Source organism: Arvicola amphibius, chromosome 17 (assembly GCF_903992535.2).
Source record: "Arvicola amphibius chromosome 17, mArvAmp1.2, whole genome shotgun sequence".
NCBI classification, from domain to species: Eukaryota; Metazoa; Chordata; class Mammalia; order Rodentia; family Cricetidae; genus Arvicola; species Arvicola amphibius.
In genome coordinates, this window is record NC_052063.2 from 6,198,829 (window position 1) to 6,220,776 (window position 21,948).

At 42.9% G+C, this 21,948-nt stretch overlaps 1 protein-coding gene across 7 annotated transcripts in view; it reads left to right on the forward strand.

The window, feature by feature from the left end:
• The first annotated feature begins 10,143 nt into the window (after window positions 1-10,143).
• Anks1b (ankyrin repeat and sterile alpha motif domain containing 1B) overlaps window positions 10,144-21,948 on the forward strand; it is an 896,366-nt gene continuing 884,561 nt past the window's right edge. For all 7 annotated transcript variants that reach the window (XM_038314479.1, XM_038314480.1, XM_038314482.1 and 4 more), the window contains exon 1: window positions 10,144-10,277. In XM_038314479.1, the coding sequence (XP_038170407.1) occupies window positions 10,144-10,277 (134 nt within the window). The remainder of the gene's footprint in view (window positions 10,278-21,948) is intronic.

A 21,948-nucleotide genomic window follows, 5' to 3' on the forward strand; every position in this document is an offset into this window, starting at 1 on the left:
GAAGCAAAGCAATGACATTGGAGTACAATTGATAAAGTCGATCTGCACCGGGCTGCCTAACAGCGCAACCGTCCTGAGGTTCCCGCCCGACTTGGGTTTTACTGGTGTGCACGTGGCGGTGGGGGAGGGGCACTTCAGTTTCCAGACGCCGCCTTTACATGTACACGCCTCCCAAACTCGTGAGCATGAGATGAAACAGTCCATATTAACTGTCCGGTCACATTCAATGTTTCTAAATAGGCCTCGTCTGTTATTCTCTTGGGCCGATCACCTAAAGAGTCTGTATCTTGCCCAGATGTTCAGTTATCGTAGCGTCTTAGTCCTTCTGCTGTATCTGATCAACAAAAGTCCGACCGCGAGGCTGGAGAGATGGCTCAGTGGGGAAAATACTTACTGGGCAAACACGGGGGGTGGGGCAGGGGCTGCGTTTGCTGCTCAGGAACTCATGTAAAAGCCTGACAGAGCAGTGTGCCTGCCATCCCAGTGTTCCGATAGCAAGATGGGAGGTGGGACGAGGAAAATACCGGAGTACACGGGCCAGGTCGCCAAGTACATGCTGTGGTGAACAGCAGAGGAGACTGTCTGAAAGCAAGGTAGAGGGTGAGGAAGCCCCTGAGGTGTCCTCTGCCCGTCCCATGGTCTGTGGCCGATGCATGCCTACGGTCACAAGAATATGCACACACATGTATGTCCACAAACATCACACGTGTCTCGAGTACCTCTCCAGCACCATGCATGTCACCATGTCCCACCATGATGGTAATTGACTGAACCTCTGAAACCGTAAGCCACCTCAATTAAGTGTTTTCTTTTAAAAGAGTTGCCGTGATCACTGTGTCTCTTCACAGCAATAGAAACCCTAACTAAGACAATATGTAAAGGGAATTTATTAGAGTGGCTTATAGGCTTGGTCCAACTTGTTCAACAGTGAGTGTCTTCCGATGGAAGGTCCAAGAATCTGGTAGTTGTTCAGACTACAAGACTGAATGTCTCAGCAGTCTTCAGTGCATGCTGGAATCCCAAAGAAGTAGGCTCCAACGCCAGTGAAGGAATGGATCTGTAAGCGAGACAGAGAGCAAGCAGGCAAAGAGAGCAAGCTTCCTTCTTCCACGTCATTAATATATAGGCTAGCATCAGAGGGTGTGACCGGGATTAAAGGTGAATCTGCTCACCTCTGGATTAAAAGTGAGTCTTCTTCCCACTTCAAAAAGATTTCATTAAAAAAAAAAAAAAGACTTCTGACAGGTGTGCCCAGTCACTTGGGTTTTAGTTAATTCCAGACATAGTCAAATTTGCAGCCAAGAACAGAGTTCTCTAGGAATTAAGGATGATTCACAGCAATGAAGCAAATGCCCACTCGAGTAATGGCACAGTCAGATAGCAGGAGAATTTCTTTTCCTTCCTTCCTTCCTTCCTTCCTTCCTTCCTTCCTTCCTTCCTTCCTTCCTTCCTGTCTTTCTTTCTTTCCTTTCTTCCCCTTCTCCTTCCTTCCTTCCTTCCTTCCTTCCTTTCTTCCTTTCTTTTTCTTCCACTCACTTGCTCCAGCCTACTACCTGGCATGGCATAGCTCAGAAAATTTTGGGGAAACAGGGCTCTGAACTTCATTCTGCAAGCTGGAGATAGCAGCGCACCTTGAGCAAGGTTCAAGTCTGTCTAGAGGCCGCCTGCTTAGTCTCTTTGTTACCTAATTCAGAGCTCAGATGACCAAAAGTAGAACAGCTTAGGTTTCAGGCTGTGAGAGCCTCATGAAGCAGTCGGTGCAAACGGTTCATAGAAATATAAAGGCCACAGACTCATGGACACTTAGGGTGACGGATAATGGACTGAAGAATATAATGCAACAGTTAAGGCTAGGAGAAATCCCAGAAAGAAAAGATATTTAAAAACAGTCATCTACATTGGGGAAGTCAGAAAAGAACACAAACACACACACACACACAACACATACATACACAGACAACACACATACATCCACCACACCCACCACACACACTACACATACCACACACACACATAATGCACACATACACACATAACACACATACCACACACATATACACAACACACGCAACACACAAAACAATGCAACAACACACATGAGAGAGAAGGAGGCAGGCAGACATGGTGTTGGAGACGGAGGGAGGGAGGGAGAAAGAGGGAGGGAGGGAAGGAGGGAAGGAGGGAGGGAGGGGGAGAGAGAGAGAGAGAGAGAGAGAGAGGGAGAGGGAGAGAGAGGGAGAAGGAGGGAGAGGATGTATGCTATGAAGAGGCCTGAGAAGACCATAAGCACTTATATTAGTTTAATTAGCAAAGGACTTCTCCGATTCAGAGACAAGCTTCAAAGACTAGAAGAAGTGGTTATGGCTGTGTTTTCTCAGATGTTCAATTTTTGACAAAACACAAGGCATACAAAGAAACGGGAAAATATGACACATTTAAAGAAAGCAGACATCTTAGAATATGTCCCTGCAGAAACATTAATATCAAACACGTGGATAAAGGCTTTAAAACACCGTCTTAAATATACTCAAATAGCTGAAGAAAAAATATTCACAAAGGGAACCAAGAAAATGACACGAGCAAGGGTTAGAGAAGAATCGGAATTTATTTAAAAAAATAAACAGACGTTCTGGTACAGAAAAATATAATAGCTAAATTGAAAAAAAATTACAGAAGATGCTCAACTGCCACGCAAAGAGGAGGGATAAAGAATAAGGCCCTGGAAGACAGGTTGCTGGAAAGTGTCAAGTTTAAAGAGCAAATGAGATAGTAACGAAGAAACGTGAACAGAACCTCAGGGATTTATGGAATGCCATCAGTCAAATCAGTACATGTATATGACAGTTTGGGGACAAGGAAAGAGGAAGTGACGTGATGTAAAGATACAGGAAGGTGAATGGACATAGAACGCATTATTTTAAGCGAGGTCACCCAAACTCACATGCTCTCCCTCATATGCTGGTTCTAAACATAAGGTCTTCATGTTTACAGGCAAACACTTGCAAGTTCAGGTATAGTGTTACACTTGGAAAGACCAAGAAAGGGTAATATTAGGTAATAAGGAATGGTAAAATGAAGACAAGAGAACCCAGGAATTATTTCCCATGAGCATCCTGGCTTCTCCTTCTGGGATGCTGGTCTGCTGTGCATCTGTCTACCCTTGATGGTTCAGTGGAGATGGTTCACAGTGTTCAGTCCAGGCTGTTCTTGAACTCGTGGCAATCTTCTGACCTTTGCCTCTGGAGCGTTGAAGTTGCAAATAAGCACCACTCATACCCAGACTGTTAACAATGAAAACTGTACCCACCAGACTATAGGAGGAAACTGAGCACGATGGTGTAAGCCTGCAGGTCTAGCCATCAGGAGGCTGAGGCAGGAGGACTGAGAGTTTGAGGTGTCCTGGGCTGCACATCAAGAGCTTGACACAAACAAATCAGCAGCAACGATAACAACAACCAATGGCCATGGGAAGGATGTCCCCATGGAAACCAGAAACAGCTGGAAAGGACTGGGCTACAGTTGGACCACAGTTTTCAAGGGTCCCTTCCTCAACTGCTGGGCCCAGGAGCCTCTGGGCAGCAGCCTTTCTGCGATGCAGAAAGTGCTGACCAAAGAGAAATATAAATAGCTTTGCAGATGGCTGGTGAAATTTTGTAAGAAAATGTATCACTCTTAAGTGTTTTGAAAGCGATTAGATTTCCCATTGAATGAATAAGGGGTACGTAGGGTTCTGTCCTAGACAAGGAAGTTGGATCCAAAAGCGCTGTGAATTTCGTGTGGAGTGGAGGCGGATGTCCAAGAGTCTTGGGAATGCAAATATAAAGTCAGGAATATTCAGAAGCTGGGGATAGAACACTGGCTGTGAAGTTAGCAATGACGGCATGAGGAGCGGAAATTAACTCCCAGGGGCCAGCTATGCCGATTTTCGTACTACTCCCTCTTAACTTTATACCCATTCTTGTATGTCTCATGTGTCGCTAATGGCAGGGATGCATTCTGGGAAATGCGTGGTTAGGCAATGCTGCTGTTGCATAACCGTAACGTAGCATGCCCACACGATCTGTAGCAGCTATGTTAGTAGGCAGTGTGAGCTCGTGAGAGCACTGTTGTGAACAGGAAGCTCCGTTGGAAGGAGATTGTTATGTGGGGTGTGGTTGTACTGTCTTTCAAAGTTTTGCAAACCATCATCACTGCGTTGCCCCCGGTTATGTTGGGATCCACCGAAAGGGGGCGCTCGAAGGAGACTGTGCTTCCTCGGGTCGCATGTCCTCAAACTGGGCAGTGTTAGCTTATTTCAGAAATTGTAGTCAATCCACGGTTCCTGCTTCCCCTTTCAGACATCAGCATCAACCAGCTGGTACCCACTCTCAAGAGGATGGGATCCCAGTCCTGTGGGGCCCCTTGTCTTTGGTCTATAATGCTAGCGCCACCCCACCCCTCTCCGCATCAGTTGAGACATGGCTTGGTAGGGCTCCTACTTCAAGACGCTTGCTGTAAATGTGGCAAAGGAGGATACAAGGCGGGCATAAAGAAAGGCACAGTAAAATAGCGACGAGAGAGACCCTGATAGCCATTCCCCGATATAGGCAGGTTAGGATTTACTGATGGAAAGACTTCCTATCTATCTAGCCTGGAGTGGGAGAGATGGCTTAAGGGGCAATTTATTCTGCCTCTCCTCTACATCCCCACCTCTAAGCAATCAGCCCAGAGGAAGACGTAGTTCTCTAGCTAGGTTTTAGATCAAGTCATTAGGTCTGTAGATTATAGCACATGGTCAATCCCACTGACAGACTGCCTGGATAGCCAAAGAACCAAAAATCTTTTCATTATTGTTCTTATACGTGCGGGTGCTTTGCCTGAATGTGTGTGTACAACATGTGTGCAGTACCAGTGACGACCACAAGGCAGCACTGGAACCCTTGGGAGTCGAGTTACAGACGGCTGTGATCTGCTAGGTGGGTACTGGCATTAGAATTTGGGATCTCTGGGAGAGTGGCAAGTACTCTTAACTACTGAGATTTTGTATTTTTCAACAGTTAAAAAATTATTTTGTCATCTTTGAACATGATACAATATTCACATTTCAGTGTACATAAAGAAACGTTCCCTCTAAATTATGGCGGCACTCATTGGTTTAATTATCTCCCAAGAGCTGGGTGGTGGCAGTGCAATCACTCAAAGGCTCATTTGTAATTTTCAAGCAACCAATTTTGGCTAAGGCCTAGAGTAACTAACAGAACATTTTTAGAGGCAAGAAAATCTTTAGAACTGTTTTACCCTGTCTTGGCAAGGGTTGCCAGTTGTTTTCTTGTGTCCTGCTTATCCAGTCTGGACACCATGCACTTTGTCAGTGGTTGAGGTATGGGCAATTCCTTGCCCAAAGGCCAATTGCACCAACAAGTAAACAAACTCCAAGTGGAGTGTCTTCGTTGCTCGCCTTTTTCTCGGGAAAAGATTGGTGCTGTCAGGAGCCATTGTGTCTCATATCAACAGAACCCTAAGTTATTTAAATGCCATGTTCTACAGATCCTTGAAGTAGCTGAAGATTATCTATCTATCTATGTAGAATACAATCTCTATGTATCTAAAGAACCTAATTAATCTGACTATATATATAAAACAAGCATGAGTGACCACTGGCCTATAATATTTAATACCTGTATAACTTAAAGACTAAGACTTTATATCAAAATATTAAACAATCTTTAAATAGCTGTTCAGTAAAGGAGGACAATGACCTCAAAATGTAAACAATGTATAAGTATCTTGATCAGAGGTAGAAATGTGCAATATGATAAATGTATCCTAAAACTTATATCAATATACAAAATGTCTTAAATAGAGGTAGAAACATGCATGTATACAATCTGACAAAATAACTTTGTATAGGTGTATAAATACTGTAAACAGAAATAACAAATATAATTTGAACTTGTATCAATATACAAGAAACTATAGCAATGTAAATCATCCATAAATAATAGCTCACAAGTATCCACTCTATTATTCACTATTATTATTATTTTTTTTATTATTATTATTAGTGTGAGTAAGCTCACACTAAATTATGAACTCCAAATTCTCATTTAACAAACTGAGATCCAGATTGCCTAGTTGGATCCCAAGATGTAATGGTTCTTTCTACCACTCACAGATGCAAAAATGTTTGAAATGCAAAAAAAAAATGTTGAAATCTGGACATTGAAAGAATTCTGGATATTTAGTTTCTTCAGATTTTTTGAATAATGTTTTTACTTTTAATTTTCATGTTTATTCTCATTGAATGAAAGCCATTGCCCTCTTCAGTAGGAAGCCGGGAACTGACTAAAATAAAAAAGTGTAGAGTGGAAAAATTGCCTTTGAATACCCTATGTCAGCAGAGTGCCTGGAACTTGGAACTGATCCGTAGAGCGAATCATTCTTAATGGTTTCCTCCCTGGAAATTGCATGATTCTGATAAGGATGAGTCAGGAACCTCCAAACACCAACTCATCCGTGATTCAATCATGGGTGATATTTCAGCTTTGCTCATTTGAGGGCTTAGTTAGGGGTTCAATTACCATGAAGAGACACCTTGACTGCAGCAACTTTTATAAAGGAAAAATCCAATTGGGTGGCTTAAACCATTATTGTCATGGTGCAACATGGTGACATGCTGGTAGGCAGTGCTGGAGAAGGAGCTGAGAGTTTTACATCTTGGTCTGCAGGCAACAGGAAGTGAACTGTGACACTGGAGGTAGCTTGCACATAGGAGACCTCAAAGCCCACCCACACAGTGACACACTTCCTCCAACGAAGCCATACCTGCTAATAGTGCAGCTACCTTTGGAGGCTGTTTTCTTTCAAACCACCACAAATATTTAAAGGATATTTTAAATGAAAAACTTATTTTGCTTAGGTGGCAACTGTAATAAAGAGAAAAAAGGATTTCCCCACGCTATTTTCAAAACTGATCTGTGGCTACTCATTTCTTGTTGCACAAACTGTTCTGCTAGTCCTATTACGTCAGGGGTCATATATCATCTTTTCATTAAAATATATTTCAAATTGAAAAGTAAAAACAAAACGTCACACTTGTCAAACTCTGTGCCCTTCGGGAAACCTGCAAAGAGAAAACACAGTAAATCTGACTAATGTTTTGAGCCACTGAAGTGAAATTGTAGAATACTGAGTTACATGGAAGCATCTTACTTTTTCTTTTTTTAATTTCCAAGTGCCTTTTGAGTTTCCCTGTTGTTTACTTAAAGTCTTGGTCTAGCTAGCAGGCAGTCTGGATTTGTCTTGCCTTAATTTCCAGCTGCATGACTTTGAGCTCGTCAGTTTCTTCATATGTACGTTAGGAATAAATGTGGTACCTCTGCCCCCACGGAAAAGCAAAAGGCACAGATGATAGCCTTGTGTTCTACAGAGATTTCATGAGTGTTGAAATAAGAATATGGAAAGCACTTGATACATATGCAGAAGCGATGTGCTAACTTCTCATCACATGTTCGTAAGAGCTATCATCTGTGTCATTTGCTGATCAGTGGCAGCTGAAGTTGGGATCTGGGGTAAGACAGTTCTAGGATCCAGTTCTTAAAATGTTTTTGTTTGCATTTATTATTTATTTATTTTAAAGATTTATTTATTTTTCTTTTTTATTTTCTTTCTTTTCCCTCCCTCCCTCCCTCCCTCCCTCCCTCTCTCTTTCTCTCTCTCTTTCTCTTTCTCTCTCTCTCTCTCTCTCTCTCTTTCTTTCTTTCTTTCTTTCTTTCTTTCTTTCTTTCTTTCTTTCTTTCTTTCTTTCTTTCTTTCTTTCTCTCTGTCCTGGAACTCATTTTGTAGATCAGGGCTGGTCTAGAACTAACAGACATCCATCTGCCTCTGCCTCATGAGTGTTGGGACTAAAGGCATGAGCTAACACACCTTGCTTAAAGATTTATTTCTAACTGTGTGTGTGTGTTGCATGTGGGTAGGTGTACATAAATACATGGCCTGTGGAGGTTAGAGGAATTGGGTTTCCTGGAGCTGGAGCTACAGAAAGTTGTCAGCCACTTGATATGGGTGCTAGGAACTGAACTTTGGTTCTCTGCTCAACTGCTGAGCTATCTCTCCAGCCCATTTATCTATTGATTGATCCATCTGTCTGTCTGTCTATCTATTTTTCTATATATCCATCCATCCATCCATCCATCCACCCACCCACCCACCCATCCATCCATCTATTTATATGTGATTGCTTATGGGAACACACACACACACACTGTGTGTGTATTTGTCTCTGTGTGTAACCATGTACTATGGTGTGTGGAGGTCAGAGGACAACTTGGCAGAGCCAGTTCTCTCCTTTTACTATGAGGGTTCCTGAGGCTGAACTCAGGCCCTTGCCTGGCATAAGCACATTTTTGCCTGCTGATCCATCTCCCTGGCACCCGGGAATAGCTTGTCAACCAATGACTCTGTGTGGCATTTTGTCCTTTACCGGACCTCTGCTTTAGTTCTGAGTAATATACAGTAACAGTACCAGGCTCACTGTGTTGTCACAAGTAAAGCACCTATCACATCCTTTCCCACCATCTGACCGCAAGCGGCCACAGCAAGTTTCAAGAGAAAACAGTGCGTTCTCTAGCGAGCAAGGAAAACATCCAACAAAACCAAGCCAGCCACACACAATGAATCGCTGATGATACATGCAGATAAGGCAACTCTCTCATCCATGCCCATTTATATTTTCCCTAGTGTGGATGTGGAGGAATTTTCAATGAGAGCCTTTTTCTGGTGTTTGCTCAAGTCAGCAGATCTCACAAGCACAGCTAAAATTCAGGCCGATTAAAGACGCTGCAAAAACAGCAAAAGTCACAAGCTATTCGGTGGTTCAGAAATCAGGATAAAACAAACCTCCTGGGTCTGTTCCAAGGATGGGTATCACTCTCTCACGGGAGGTAAGGCAAGAGGATGAAATATCCTGGATTGGGACAGAAGTCTCAACCAAAGCTCTTCTTCGGAGCATCAGGTTCTCCATCACCTCCTAGTGGGAGATTTTCCTCAAGTCTCGTCCCTGAGTCAGGTTCCAGGTACAGAAGGCGCCCCAGCAGCCAGCAGGGTGATCTCCAGTACTCAGACAGTTAAACCTCTTCCGAGGAGGAGATGGGAGAAGTGAGCAGAAGGGAGGGAGGGGATAAGAGAGAGGAGAGGAGGGAACAGAGAGGAGGGATAGGAGGGAGAGAGAACGCAGAGCTGGGAAGGAGGGAGGAGAGCGGAGGGAGCACAGAGGAGGGAGCAGGAGAGCCCCGCCCACTGGCACAGAGCAGGCCTCCCCCCACCCTTGCCCCCGCCCCCGCCCCACGGCGGGCCCCGGGCCGCACCTGCCGCGCGCACACGCCCCCCGCGCGCCGAGCCGCCGAGCCTCCGTCGCCGCCCTCCGCTCGCACCCGCGGCGGCTCGCCCGCACAGCCCAGCCTCGGCGCGGGCCGCAGTCACCCCAGCCACCGCCGCGGTCGCCATCGCCGCCGCCGCGGAACCGCCGAGCCCGCCCGGTGCGGAACCCAGGCGAGTCCAGGCTGGGCACTCGGGCGGGCGGGCGGGCGCACGAGTCTTCGCCGCGGTCGCTCTAACGCTCCAGCCCCCCCGGAGGACGCGCTGGACTGTTCCTGCTGCCGCTCTTCCGCGCTCCGGGTTCTCCTCGGTGCGGAGCATTCTTCCCAGTGAGGAGCATCGTCCTTCTGGGCGCCCGAGCATCCTACTCAGAGCTCAGCATCCTCTTCCCTGTGCATCCTCCCTTAGTGCATGCTCGGCATCTTCCTCAGAGCTTAGCGTCCTCCTTTCGTTTCTCAGCGGCACCCGGGGCCGGGTCCCCACCCGCTCGCACCCCACCCCGCGGGAAGGAGGCCTCGGGAATGCAGGGGAGTGGCTGTGGGGGCGCGTCGCCGCTCGGCCAGCCCCTCTACCCAAACACGGGCTGCTCCCCATTGTAGAAGCTGCACCGTGTGACAGACAGGAGGACAGCGTGCAGCTCCCAGCGCGGGGCTGCTGCGGGGAATCACAGCGTGCTCAAGCCCTGGCATCCTCTTAGGGTGGGGCGGGGAGGGCCCTGGCTTTTGGAGAGTGGACCCGGAGGAGGACCAGAGCACGGAAAGGACTCTGTAAGGAGACTCGTGAGAGACTATGGGGAAGGACCAGGAGCTGCTGGAAGCTGCTCGCACTGGCAATGTGGCTCTGGTGGAGAAACTCCTATCTGGCAGGAAAGGAGGGATCCTGGGCGGTGGATCCGGACCTCTGCCCCTGTCTAATCTGCTAAGGTAAGAATTGGCACCCACTCTGTGTGTGTGTGTGTGTGTGTGTGTGTACCCGCGTTAGCGTTGTATGGGTACGTTCTCCCCTCGGGGTATTGCACCTGGAGGTGTCAGCGATTCATTCTTAAATTAGGCAGGAAAACAGACCTTGTGTGTGGAGAGCAAGAGCCTCCCGGCCAGACTGAGGCTTTAGACTCTTTGAGTAATTTTAAAATAGCTAGCTCTCCATCAATGCGTCCATCAGCTACTTTTCTCTGAGCTCTGGTGCAGAACTTGTACGTGTCCTGGTGTTGCTAGAAGAAAATCCCGCATGTCCGGTACTGTTTGTGTTTGGAGCCCTGAAGTCCACCCCTACCATTGGGCTATTTACACGAGAGACTGTTGGCTGCACGCAGTTATCCTGCCAAAGCCACAGCCTCCGTGGGTTGCTGGTACTTTCTCATGCAGAAGACATTGGCAGTGGGTTATGATCCCACAAAACAAAGACAGTGAACCTTCTGGGGAGCTGTCAGTCAGGCAGGGGAGCATGCGAATCTTGAGGCTGGCTAGGCAGCCAGCGTTATCAGTACTTTTCAGTTATCCTGACTTACCGGAGTGAAACTCAGGATGCTGGAAAGCCGAGTCCGGCTTGGGAAAGAAAGTGAGTGTGGAACCCAGCAGAGGCCTTTAAAAGACAAACATGGGGCAGGTAAGACGAATATTGCTTAGAGAATCTTTCTAAGGTGACAGTTAAAAAGAAAGTTTGGATCTTTATTCAGCAAATGTAAGTTAGCAATAGCTGGTTTCATTTGCGTATTTGAGAAACTATTAAAAGTTGAATTGAACAAAAGAAATCACTGAGGAGGAAGGAAACCTGAAAAAGCACTCACTAAATGAAATTCGAAGAAAACCCTTTAGTTCTCAGGTCGTGGTTATTCAGTTTGTCCTGCACAAGTTTTGGAAGCATCTGTCATCGTTCATATCTTTACCTTAAAACATCTCCTAGGCAATCCAATGATGCTTATAGAAAAAATCTTAAAAGCTGAAGTGATTTTCTTGCTTAAAAGTATTTTGTATGACTGTTCATTAAAATAGAAAGAATTACATTTATTTGGTGTGTGTGTGTGTGTGTGTGTGTGTCTGCTGGGCAGTGTATGCCAACTAGCCTATGCAGAAATCAGAGGGCAACTTGTGAGAGTCTGTTCTCTCCTTCACCATGTGGATTCAGGAACTGGCACACAGTTCTCAGGTTTGAGAGCAAGCACTTTCAGCCTCTGAATCAACGTTCTCAACCTCCCTAATGCTGCAATCCTTTAATCCAGGTCCCTACGTTGTGGTGATCCCCCAACCACAAAACTATTTTTGTTGCTACTTCCTACCTGTAATTTTGCTACTGTTATAAGTTGTAATGTAAATATCTATGTTTTCTGATGGTCCTTGGTGACCCCCGTGAGAGGGTCATTCAGTTCTCAAAGGGGCCACCCATGTGTTGAGAAATGCTTCTCTGAACCCTTGTGCTGATCTTGATAAGTGTTTGATACAAACTTTTGCATGAAAATGTGTTACACGCACAGGTTCTCATAGGTTGTGATCTGACAGTCCAATAAATTACCGTAGTGTTTATAGGAGAAAGAAGAAGTTTATGTTACAGTGAAATGAGCATAATTGAAAAATTGTGAGATTTAAAGATCCATATACTATTATATATACTTGGTAAAAGTGATACCGTTGGAATATTTCATTTCAGAATAATTATTATTTGTAGGAATTTTTTCTCCCCATGGGCCTTAGAAAAGATGGCTGTTCTGTGTACCCTCTTTCATTTCCAACACAAGTAGACATTATACATATTTTAGCCTACAGTTTTAATATTTACCCCTATACAGTTTATGGAAAGGAAGTTCAGTGACAGTTTTAAGTTATAAGTGAAAAAGTGTATTTGCAAAGGCACCAGTCTATCAATTATAAATTTATTCTGATGCTATGCTAAACCAAGTTCCTCAGAATTAGTATCTTTGGAAACATGAGAATTTATTAATGATAAGAAATTTAGTTAATTTCATTGACACAAATGGAGACAAATGGTACTTTTGAACACTCCTCAGTTGTGTTATTTTTGAAACAAAAATAGATGACACATTTTAGGGATAAGACACCAAGCATTTAATGTTAGTAAATACTTCAGTAGCAAAAGCACGATCCAGAGTATGCAGCTAGAGTGAGTTTTCTTTATTAAGGTTTTGTTGGCTGGCCCTGGTGGCTCTACAGGAGCACACATTGAAAACAAAGTTTGAATAAAGTTGTAAAACCAGTACCTTTCAGACTTACATATACCTGTCTCACACTGAATTAGCCCCTAAAACATGCCTTTAAAGAGAATGGAGCCGAGTAGTGGCACAGGCCTTTAATCTCAGCACCCGGGGAGGCAGAGGCAGGTGGATCTCTGTGAGTTCAAGGCCAGCCTGATCTACAAAGCAAATTCCAGGACAGTTGGACCCCCCCACCACACACACGGCGGGGGGGAGGGGATAAAGAAAGGAAATGGCAGTTGAATTGTATTTAGAGGATCTTTTGCATAAAATGGAATTTCAAAGACATATTTTATGTGGCTATCACTTTATTTCACTAATGATTGTCAATCAGAAACTTGTAGGGTAATAAGAGGTGTGTTCTTCTCCAGCAATCACTTTGAATAATGGCACTTTGAAATATCTTAATATTTTGGGCTGAATTGTGGATTAGGTTAATCAGTCTTTTCTGCCTGCTTTATTCCTTGTGTAGTGTAGCAGTTGTGTCTGGTTGGGGTAAATGCTTGCACGTCTCATCCAGAGGTCAATACTCATTTCAGAGATGAAAGGGCTAAAGAGACATTGGAAGATTAATAACTTGTCCAAGGTCACTTAATTAGCAATGACGAGGGTTTGAAACTCCAGTTTGCTTTACTGATCTTCAGTTATATGCCTGAATTTATTTTGTTTCCAAAGTTTAAGGTATATGGTCAATTTAAACAATACAATGTTTTTTAGCTGGAAATAAACAATGCATTTATTTTGCTAAGGAAAAAAAAATCCATTGACTGCTCGTTTGAGACCTAATTAGATAAAAATTTGCAGAAGATGCTTTTGTTTGCGTGTGGTTTACTACCCGAGCTGTGGCTGTGTTGTGGGGTGTGCTTGAGGGACACTGTAGTTTTTAGTGCACAGAAGAATGCCCTTAAATGGCTACAAAGAGTCACACTGCAAAATGTGGGGAGCTGGAAAAAGTAACAGTATCTAGGGTTTTGTTAAGGAAAAACTAATAGTAACTAGGGTTTTGTTAAGGAAATAGTAATAGTATCTATTCTTAGGGTTTTGTTAAGGAAATAGTAATAGTATCTATTCCTAGGGTTTTGTTAAGGAAAAACTAATAGTAACTAGGGTTTTGTTACTAGGTAATAGTAATAGTAACCAGAGTTTTGTTAAGGAAATAGTAATAGTATCTATCCCTAGGGTTTTGTTAAGAAAATAATAATGGTGTCTGTTCCTAGGGTTTTGTTAATGATGTAAAAAGTACTAAGTGAAAAGCGTTGACCACATAGGTGCTCACTGTTAGTGTTAGGATTCCTCTCATTGTTCTAAGGTACATGAGACTCTGTGGACTTGATTTCTTATTGTGGTAAATTACCATAGTAAACTTTTCACTGGGATCAGAATCTTTAAGCACAAAGAGACCTTTAATCCGAGTTCTTAGATGGTGTAGGAATTTTCTCTGCAAAATCCTTTTCCAGTTAGTTATCTCCAGCACTATTAACATTCCTAGTGACTAACCCTCCCCTGCTTTTGAGGTGAGCTCTTGCGCTCTCTCTCTCTCTCTCTCTCTCTCTCTCTCTCTCTCTCTCTCTCTCTCTCTCTCTCTCTCCCTCTCTCTCTCCCTCTCCCTCTCCCTCTCCCTCTCCCTCTCCCTCTCCCTCTCCCTCCCCCTCCCCCTCCCCCTCCCCCTCTCCCTCTCTGCAGCTGATCTTGAGCTGAGCACTCTCCAGCCTCAACCTCCCCAGTGCTAGATTACAGGCTTGCTCCACTGCTCCTGCCTTCTATTCATTCTGTTCCACTTTTTGATAGCTGTGATCATAAAAAAAAATCTATTTTTTTATTGAACTGAAATCCACTTTGCTGTAGCTCCTAGCAACTAGTAGTAGCTTGGCTGCATGGGTCAATACAAAAGTGGCTGAATTCATTTGCCAAGACAGTTCTGCAGGGACGTGCATTTAACTGTATTGTTTTCTTGGAAATTTGTTTTTTTCACGGAAGAACAGCTCTTGTCCTTAGCTGTTACAGGACGATGGCGCTTAGGTGTTCGAATGCAAACGTGCGTATTTAAACCACCTTTTTCTCAAATTCCAAAATGACCTTTTGAAATGCGACGGAAAGGTAAGAAATTGAATAATATGTACTAGGTGCCACTCAGTGGAGCATGGAGTGGGGGCTGATATATTGATGCAAAAAAAGCCCAACTGATTGTAAAAGAGGATTCATAGTTTGAATCTACTTTTATAAAAAAAGTAACTGCAAAGACTTACAGTGTATGTTAATATGTCTCGAAATGGAGACAATGTTCATTTTTGAGTGATGGGACTGTGGGTTGTTTACTTTTTATCTGTGCTTTTATAGATTATGTAATGAAGATAGGTGGCATTATTAAAATATTGTACAATTAATTTTTTTTCTCTTTTTTTATTAAAAATTTCCATCTCCTCCCCTCCTCCTCCCCCTTCCCTCCCCTCCCTTCCACCCATACCCCCACTCCACCCCTCTCCAAGACAAAGAGCCATCAGGGTTCCCTTCACTATGTTAAGTTCAAGGTCCTCTCAGCTCCCCCTAAGTCCAGGAAGATGAGCAACCAAACTGACAAGGCTCACAGTGAGCCCGTCCATGCTGTAGAGTTCATGCTTGTCCTTGATTTCTCAGTCCTCCTCCACTGTCAGCCACATTCAGAGAGTCCAGTTTGGTCCCCTGTTCCATCAGTCCCATTCCAACTGGACTTGGTGGTCTCCCGTTAGATCTGTCCCACCGTCTCAATGGGTAAACGCACTCCTCACGGTCCTGACTTCCTTGCTCATGATCTCCCTCCTTTTGCTCCTCATCAGGACCTTGGGAGCTCAGTCCGGTGCTCCTATGTGGGGCTCTGTCATTTTCTCCATCCAATGCCAGGTGAAGGTTCTATGGTGATATGCAAGATATTCATGAGTATGGCAATAGGATCTGGACATTTCTGGCACCCTCTCCTCAGCTGCCCAAGGAACTAGCTGGGGGCGTCTTCCTGGACACCTGGGAACCCCTCTAGAGTCAAGTCTCTGCCAACCCTAGAATGGCTCCCTTAATTGAGATATATAATTCCTTGTTCCCATATCTACCCTTCCTATATCCCAACCATCCTATTCCCCCAAGCTCTTCCCATCCTCCACTTCACACTTTTCTCTCCCCATCCCCCCATTCCCCCATCCCACCCCACCCCCATGTTCCCATTTTTTGTCCGGCATTCTTGTCTACTTCCAATATCCAGGAGGATAACTATATGTTTTTCTTTGGGTTCACCTTCTTATTTAGCTTCTCTAGGATTTTTTTTTTTTTTACGAATTATAGGCTCAATGTCCTTTATTTATGTCTAGAAACCAATTATGAGTGAATACATCCCATGTTCATCTTTTTGGGCCTGGGTTACCTCACTCAGGATGGTGTTTTCTATTTCCATCCATTTGCATGCAAAATTCAAGATGTCATTGTTTTTTACTGCCGAGTAGTACTCTAATATGTATATATTCCACACTTTCTTCATCCATTCTTCCACTGAAGGGCATCTAGGTTGTTTCCAGGTTCTGGCTATTACAAATAATGCTGCTATAAACATAGTTGAACAAATGCTTTTGTAATATGATTGGGCATCTCTTGGGTAAATTCCCAAGAGTGGGATTGCTGGGTCCTGGGGTAGGTTGATCCCAAATTTCCTGAGAAACCTCCACACTGCTTTCCAAAGCGGTTGCACAAGGTACAATTAAATTATTACCCCTGTATTACTGCTCTAAGACCCTGCTATAGGTCAAGATTTTCTGAGCCATAAAATTGGTGTTGACTCATATTATTAATGAGAATTTCCAAGTATTTTTCCTTTTAAAAACCCGTGAAGCCATGATTCCCTCATCTGTTACTCGTGAAAGTGTTGGTTAAACCTAAGTTATCCTTACTACATTTCATCTTGTTTGACCCTGTGTTTGCATCCTATGCTTGTCTTTCTGACTCTGGAGTCTGTTTATCAGAGTATTAACTTCCCACTCTGCATTAGCTGCGGACAAACACACTTTATAACTGGAATCCAACCCTCTGTAAGATATTCCTAAAGAACCTCTTTTTGTCTTATACCCTTGAAGGGGCAGCCTTTATGCCTGGTGTTCTTGCTTTGGAGTCGATAAATAGACCAATTGTTTCTCTCTGTTATACCAGTAAGAGTATTATGAAGTATTTAGTTATTGTCTTTCTAAATTCATTCATAGCCTGTTTATGGCATTCCTTTGAGCTATCCCTTTAGTTAGTTGTATGGTTACAAATTCCAATAAAAATCAGCTTACTTAACAGTAGCTTGTTTGGGAGTGAGCCGTTGGTAGTTCCTAATTTAATGAAAATTCCTTATTCTTGAGTCTAAACCTTCTGGGTCAAGATTTCAACACTTATTTTTCTTAAAAGTTTAAATTCTATGTATGTATGTATGTATGTATGTATGTATGTATGTATGTATGCATGCATGTATGCATGCATGTATGCATGCATGTATTTCTTTATTGTACATATATGTGCATGGGTGCCTGCATGTGGAGATCAGAGGACAACGTGAGGGAGCTACTTCTTTCCTACCATGTTGGTCCTCATGGTTCTCAACCTGTGGGTCATGACCCCTTGGGTGGGTCAAACAACCCTTTTACATGGGTTGCATATCAGATACCCTCCTTATCAGACATTTATATTACGATCGATAACAGTAGCAGAATTACAGTTATGAAGTAGCAAGGAAAATAATTTTATGGTTGGGGTTCACCACAATGTGAGGGACTGTTTTAAAGGATGGCTGCATTCAGAAGGTTGAGAACCACTGCCCCAAGGAATTGAACTCAGATGGGACTTGGGGGCGAGTGCCTTTACTCTTTTAACCGTATCAGTGGTCCACACTAGCTCATTTTAAAAGCAACCTAATGTCTCTTGTGATTTGTCTCTGGAACCTTAATGTATCTCATTACTTGTCTATCTCCTTTAGCTTGAAAATGATCCTCCGCAGGGAAGACGTTAAGAAGACAGACGTTAGAAAGAGTCAAATACTTGGCATTGTCAGATATAATCGAGAACTATTATGGTCTATAACAATGTTTCTCAACCTTCCTAATGTTGTGGCCCTTTAATACAGTTCCACATGTTGTTGTGACCCTTTAATACAGTTCCACATGTTGTTGTGACCCCCCCAAACCATAAAATTATTTCGTTGCTATTTTATAATTGTAATTTTGCTACTTTTAAAATGTAAATATCTGATATTCAGGATATAAAGGGGTCATGACCCAGAGGTTAAGAACCACTGGTCTAAAACCATCTACATATTTATACTATCAGAGCATTGTAGATGGAAGTTTCTGTCCTGCCTGGTCCTGTGACTGTTCAGTCTCAAAGAAACACAGAGGCTTATATTAATTATAAACTGTTTGGACTCTTAGCTCAGGGTTATTATTAACTAGCTCTTACAACTTAAATTAACCCATAATTCTTATCTATGTTTAGCAATGTGACTTGGTACCTTTTCTCAGTGCAGCATTCTCATCTTGCTTGCCCTGTGTCTGGCTGGTGACTGCATCTCTGCCTTTCCTCTTCCCAGAATTCTCCTAATCTGATCACCCTGCTCATACTTTCTGCTTGGCTACTGGCCAATCAGTGTTTTATTAGACCAACATGAGTGACAAATCTTTATAGTGTAGAAGAGCAATATCCCATTGCAGAGCATAAGATTACATCAGTGAGCCGGGCGGTGGTGGCGCATGCCTTTAATCCCAGCACTCGGGAGGCAGAGGCAGGCGGATCTCTGTGAGTTCGAGACCAGCCTGGTCTACAAGAGCTAGTTCCAGGACAGGCTCTAAAGCTGCAGGGAAACCCTGTCTCAAAAAAAAAAAAAAAAAAAAAAAAAAAAAAGATTACATAAGTGAATTCTTACACTCTGTTCTTCAAACTTACCTGAAAGAGCTAGTAGCCTTTTCTCTGGAAAAGAAAACATATATTTGCCTCATTTTATTATGCTTCTCAACACCCTCTTTAATTCTTAGAGAAATCTGAGGTCCCCTCCCTCCTTTTCTATTCAGTTTATATATGTAAAATTTTGTTTTCTAAAACTTACTTGCATCATTAAACAGCTGCAAAACCTTAAAAGTATCTTTTTGCGTAGTGATGAGCTGTGGGCAGGCCTGCTTTTCATCCTGCCCAGCTCCCAGCTGCTGGCTAGCTTAGCCCCAGAAATAACAACACACAAATTGTATTCTTTTAAACACTGCCTGGCCCATTATTTCCAGCCTCTTACTCATATCTTGACTAACCCATATCTAATAATCTGTGTAACACCACGAGTGTTGTCTTACCAGGAAAGATTCAGCATGTCTGACCTGGCGGCTGGCTTCATCGCATCTCACTGAGGAGAGGCATGGCGGTCTGCCTCACTTAGGAGAGGCAGGGCAATTGTCTGAGCCATCTACCTCACTTCCTTCTTCCTGTTCTGTCTACTCCACCCACCTAAGGGCTGGCCAAGGCAGTTTCTTTATTAACAAATGAAATCAACAGATAGATAGAAGACACACCTACATCACTTCCCCTTTTTCTGTTTAAACAAAAAAGGCTTTCACTTTAACATAGTAAAATTACATATAAAAACAGTTATCAAGTAAGAATTACAGTTACAGTATTTATATCTACTTTATCTTTTATCATAACTAAGGAAAAGTACAACTATCTATCTATTCTTCAACTCCATCAAAGTCTAATATAATATTAATATAATTAATATTATATTTATATAATATATTAACATTAATTATTATATTAATTAACATATTAATATTAATATAATATCCAGAATAATATAATATTACCTAAGTAAATGAGAAGTAAGCAACTTACAAAACTCTAGAAATCACAGAGACATCTCGCTGCCTGGACAGTCACCCAAAGTTCCTCTGTACCGTTGGGGCATCCATCTTCGACCTTCAGGCCCATAGTTCCCAGCAGACATTTCCACGATGCAGGAAATTCCAAAGGCAGTTCAGTCAGTATCTGCTGTGTCCTGTAGAATGTCTCACAGACTCTTTCATGAATCAGGAACCCAGAAAGATCATCTCACCTTTAGGCAAGGTCAGTAGTCCTCTCTCTAAGGGTTCTCTGTGTCCAGTTTATGCAACAGTCCAGGCAAGAGCAGTTTCTTGCCCAAATGGCTATCAAACTCCATAAGTAGCCTCTTCGATGCCCATCTTCCTCTTGAAGTAGCTGGTGCTGCCAGGAGCAGATGTGTCTCATTGTCATGAAAAGTTCTAAGTTATTAAAACATTTAAAATGCCATATTCTGTAAGATTTGGAAAATATGAAGAATGCCTATTAACTAAAATATATCTCTATATATCTAGAAAATCTAACTAACATAACTACAAGTTTTACTATTATTGATGACTCTCCATTAACAACCTATATACATTACATTTTTAAAATGAACTACACAATCACAATACCTTAATCAGTATCAGAAATACATATACATATAACAAAATTGACCTTAAGTTTAAATCACTAAAGCAAAATTCATATCAATGCAAATTATTCATATCTATATCATTTTTGGATACAACCCTATATTCCAAAGAAAAGTAATTATCAGTTATGATGTATGTTTTCACTGACATCAAGAATTTCTCGTATTTTAATATAGCAATTGAAGTTTGCTAATACCTTAGATGTATTTGGTCTTCTTTTTTGAGAATATAATATATCCATTCCCCCTTTTCTTTCCTCCCCCAAAGCCCTCTGTGCCGTTCAAATTCATGGCTTCTTTGTCATTAGTTGCTTGTTCCATGCATACATATGTACATTCTTAACTATAACGTGCTCAGTTGGTATAATGTTACTTGTGTGTATGTTTTCAGGACTGATCATTTAGTCTTAGATAACAAGTTGGTGTGCTCTTCCCTGTGGAAGACAGTTTCTCCCACTTGCAGCATGCCTTAGCTGCCGATAGTATGTATTTTCGTGTAGGGTTGAGGCCTTCCCCTTCTTCCTTGACATGCCTATTGTTGTCCTTGTTGAGCTCAGGTTTTGGCAATCATGTTGGTGAGACTACATAATATACCTAAGTCTGTATATGAATATACATATCTCCTTAAATTAAACTATTCTCATTCGGGCTGATGATGCTCTAAGAGATCATCTTACAAAACCTCCAACACCAGGGATGAGAAATCATCTTTTGAGTTGCTGGTCAACATTGTCCAAGAGACTCCCCAAAACATACACACTATTGCTGTTGTCCTTATTGCCCCCAAGAGGTGGAAGCTAAGTCCCTATCGCCAGAGACACCAGAATGCTTCTTCCCTGAGGACTTGCTTCCATGGTACCAGAAGGTGTCATGTGACCATCCAAAGGAGGGAAGCAACCAACAATTCTACACAGTTATGGCACCTGTGAAGGTCAGCATTGACACTAAGCATGCAGTAATGGAACATATCTTGGCAGTAACCAACAGCTGTCTAATTCAGCTTAGGATCCACTCAATAAGAAGGAACTCATGCCTGGCGCTGGAAGGCCAGTCCACAGCCCATCTCGGCTAAGAGCCTGCACTCAACACTTTACTTAACCAGCAGAGTCTTTCACTATACTCTAAATATTTTTCCTTACTTTTAAAAAAATTCTTCATAGAGTTGGGTGTTAGGTGTAGAACATTTTATAAATTATTGTTGGGCATAAATTATACAGTTCTTAAGGTCCCCATGTGAAAAAGTAAATCAGTAAGAGGTGGGAAGCAACAATTTTTCTGGTCACCAAATAGTTCAGCTTTAGGATTCAACTCCTGAAGCTCTCTGTGATAGGTACAAGGAGATAAGAGGCAACTAGAAATGGGGGGGGGGGCGGGGAAGAGCCCTGTAATTTTCACACCTATTTGGGCAGTTAGGTTTTTTGGAATCTGATATAAGAAACTTGCTTTTAGAGATGCTGAATTTGTTAAGTGGGATAAATCACAAAGAGAGCAGTTCAACCTCGTGAAAATGTTATATCTATAGAAATCGTCGAGTTTCGAGGGGGTTATCTATTTTAGATAGTAATGATGTTTGAGGCAGTGATTGCGCCATTATGTTCAGGGAGCAGTGTCTGCCAGAGTGAACCGTGCCAGCTGCATGATGGGGTGTGAGGAGAGAGGAGAGGGAATTTTGGTATTGACCTCTTTCTCTACAAAGCAGGGTTTTTAGCTTCCTCTTTAAAATGACGGGGGTGGGGGCTGATGCGTGGCAGTAAGCTAGGGCAGCTAGCCTAGTGACTGCTGGTTATCCTGTCTTTCCACCCTGTTTCCTTGTGGTGCTAAGGGTTAAAACCAGGGCCTTCTACCTGCTGAGCAAGAGTTCTGCCATTTACCCCTGCTCTCTGTGTCTGGCTAGTTTTGCATT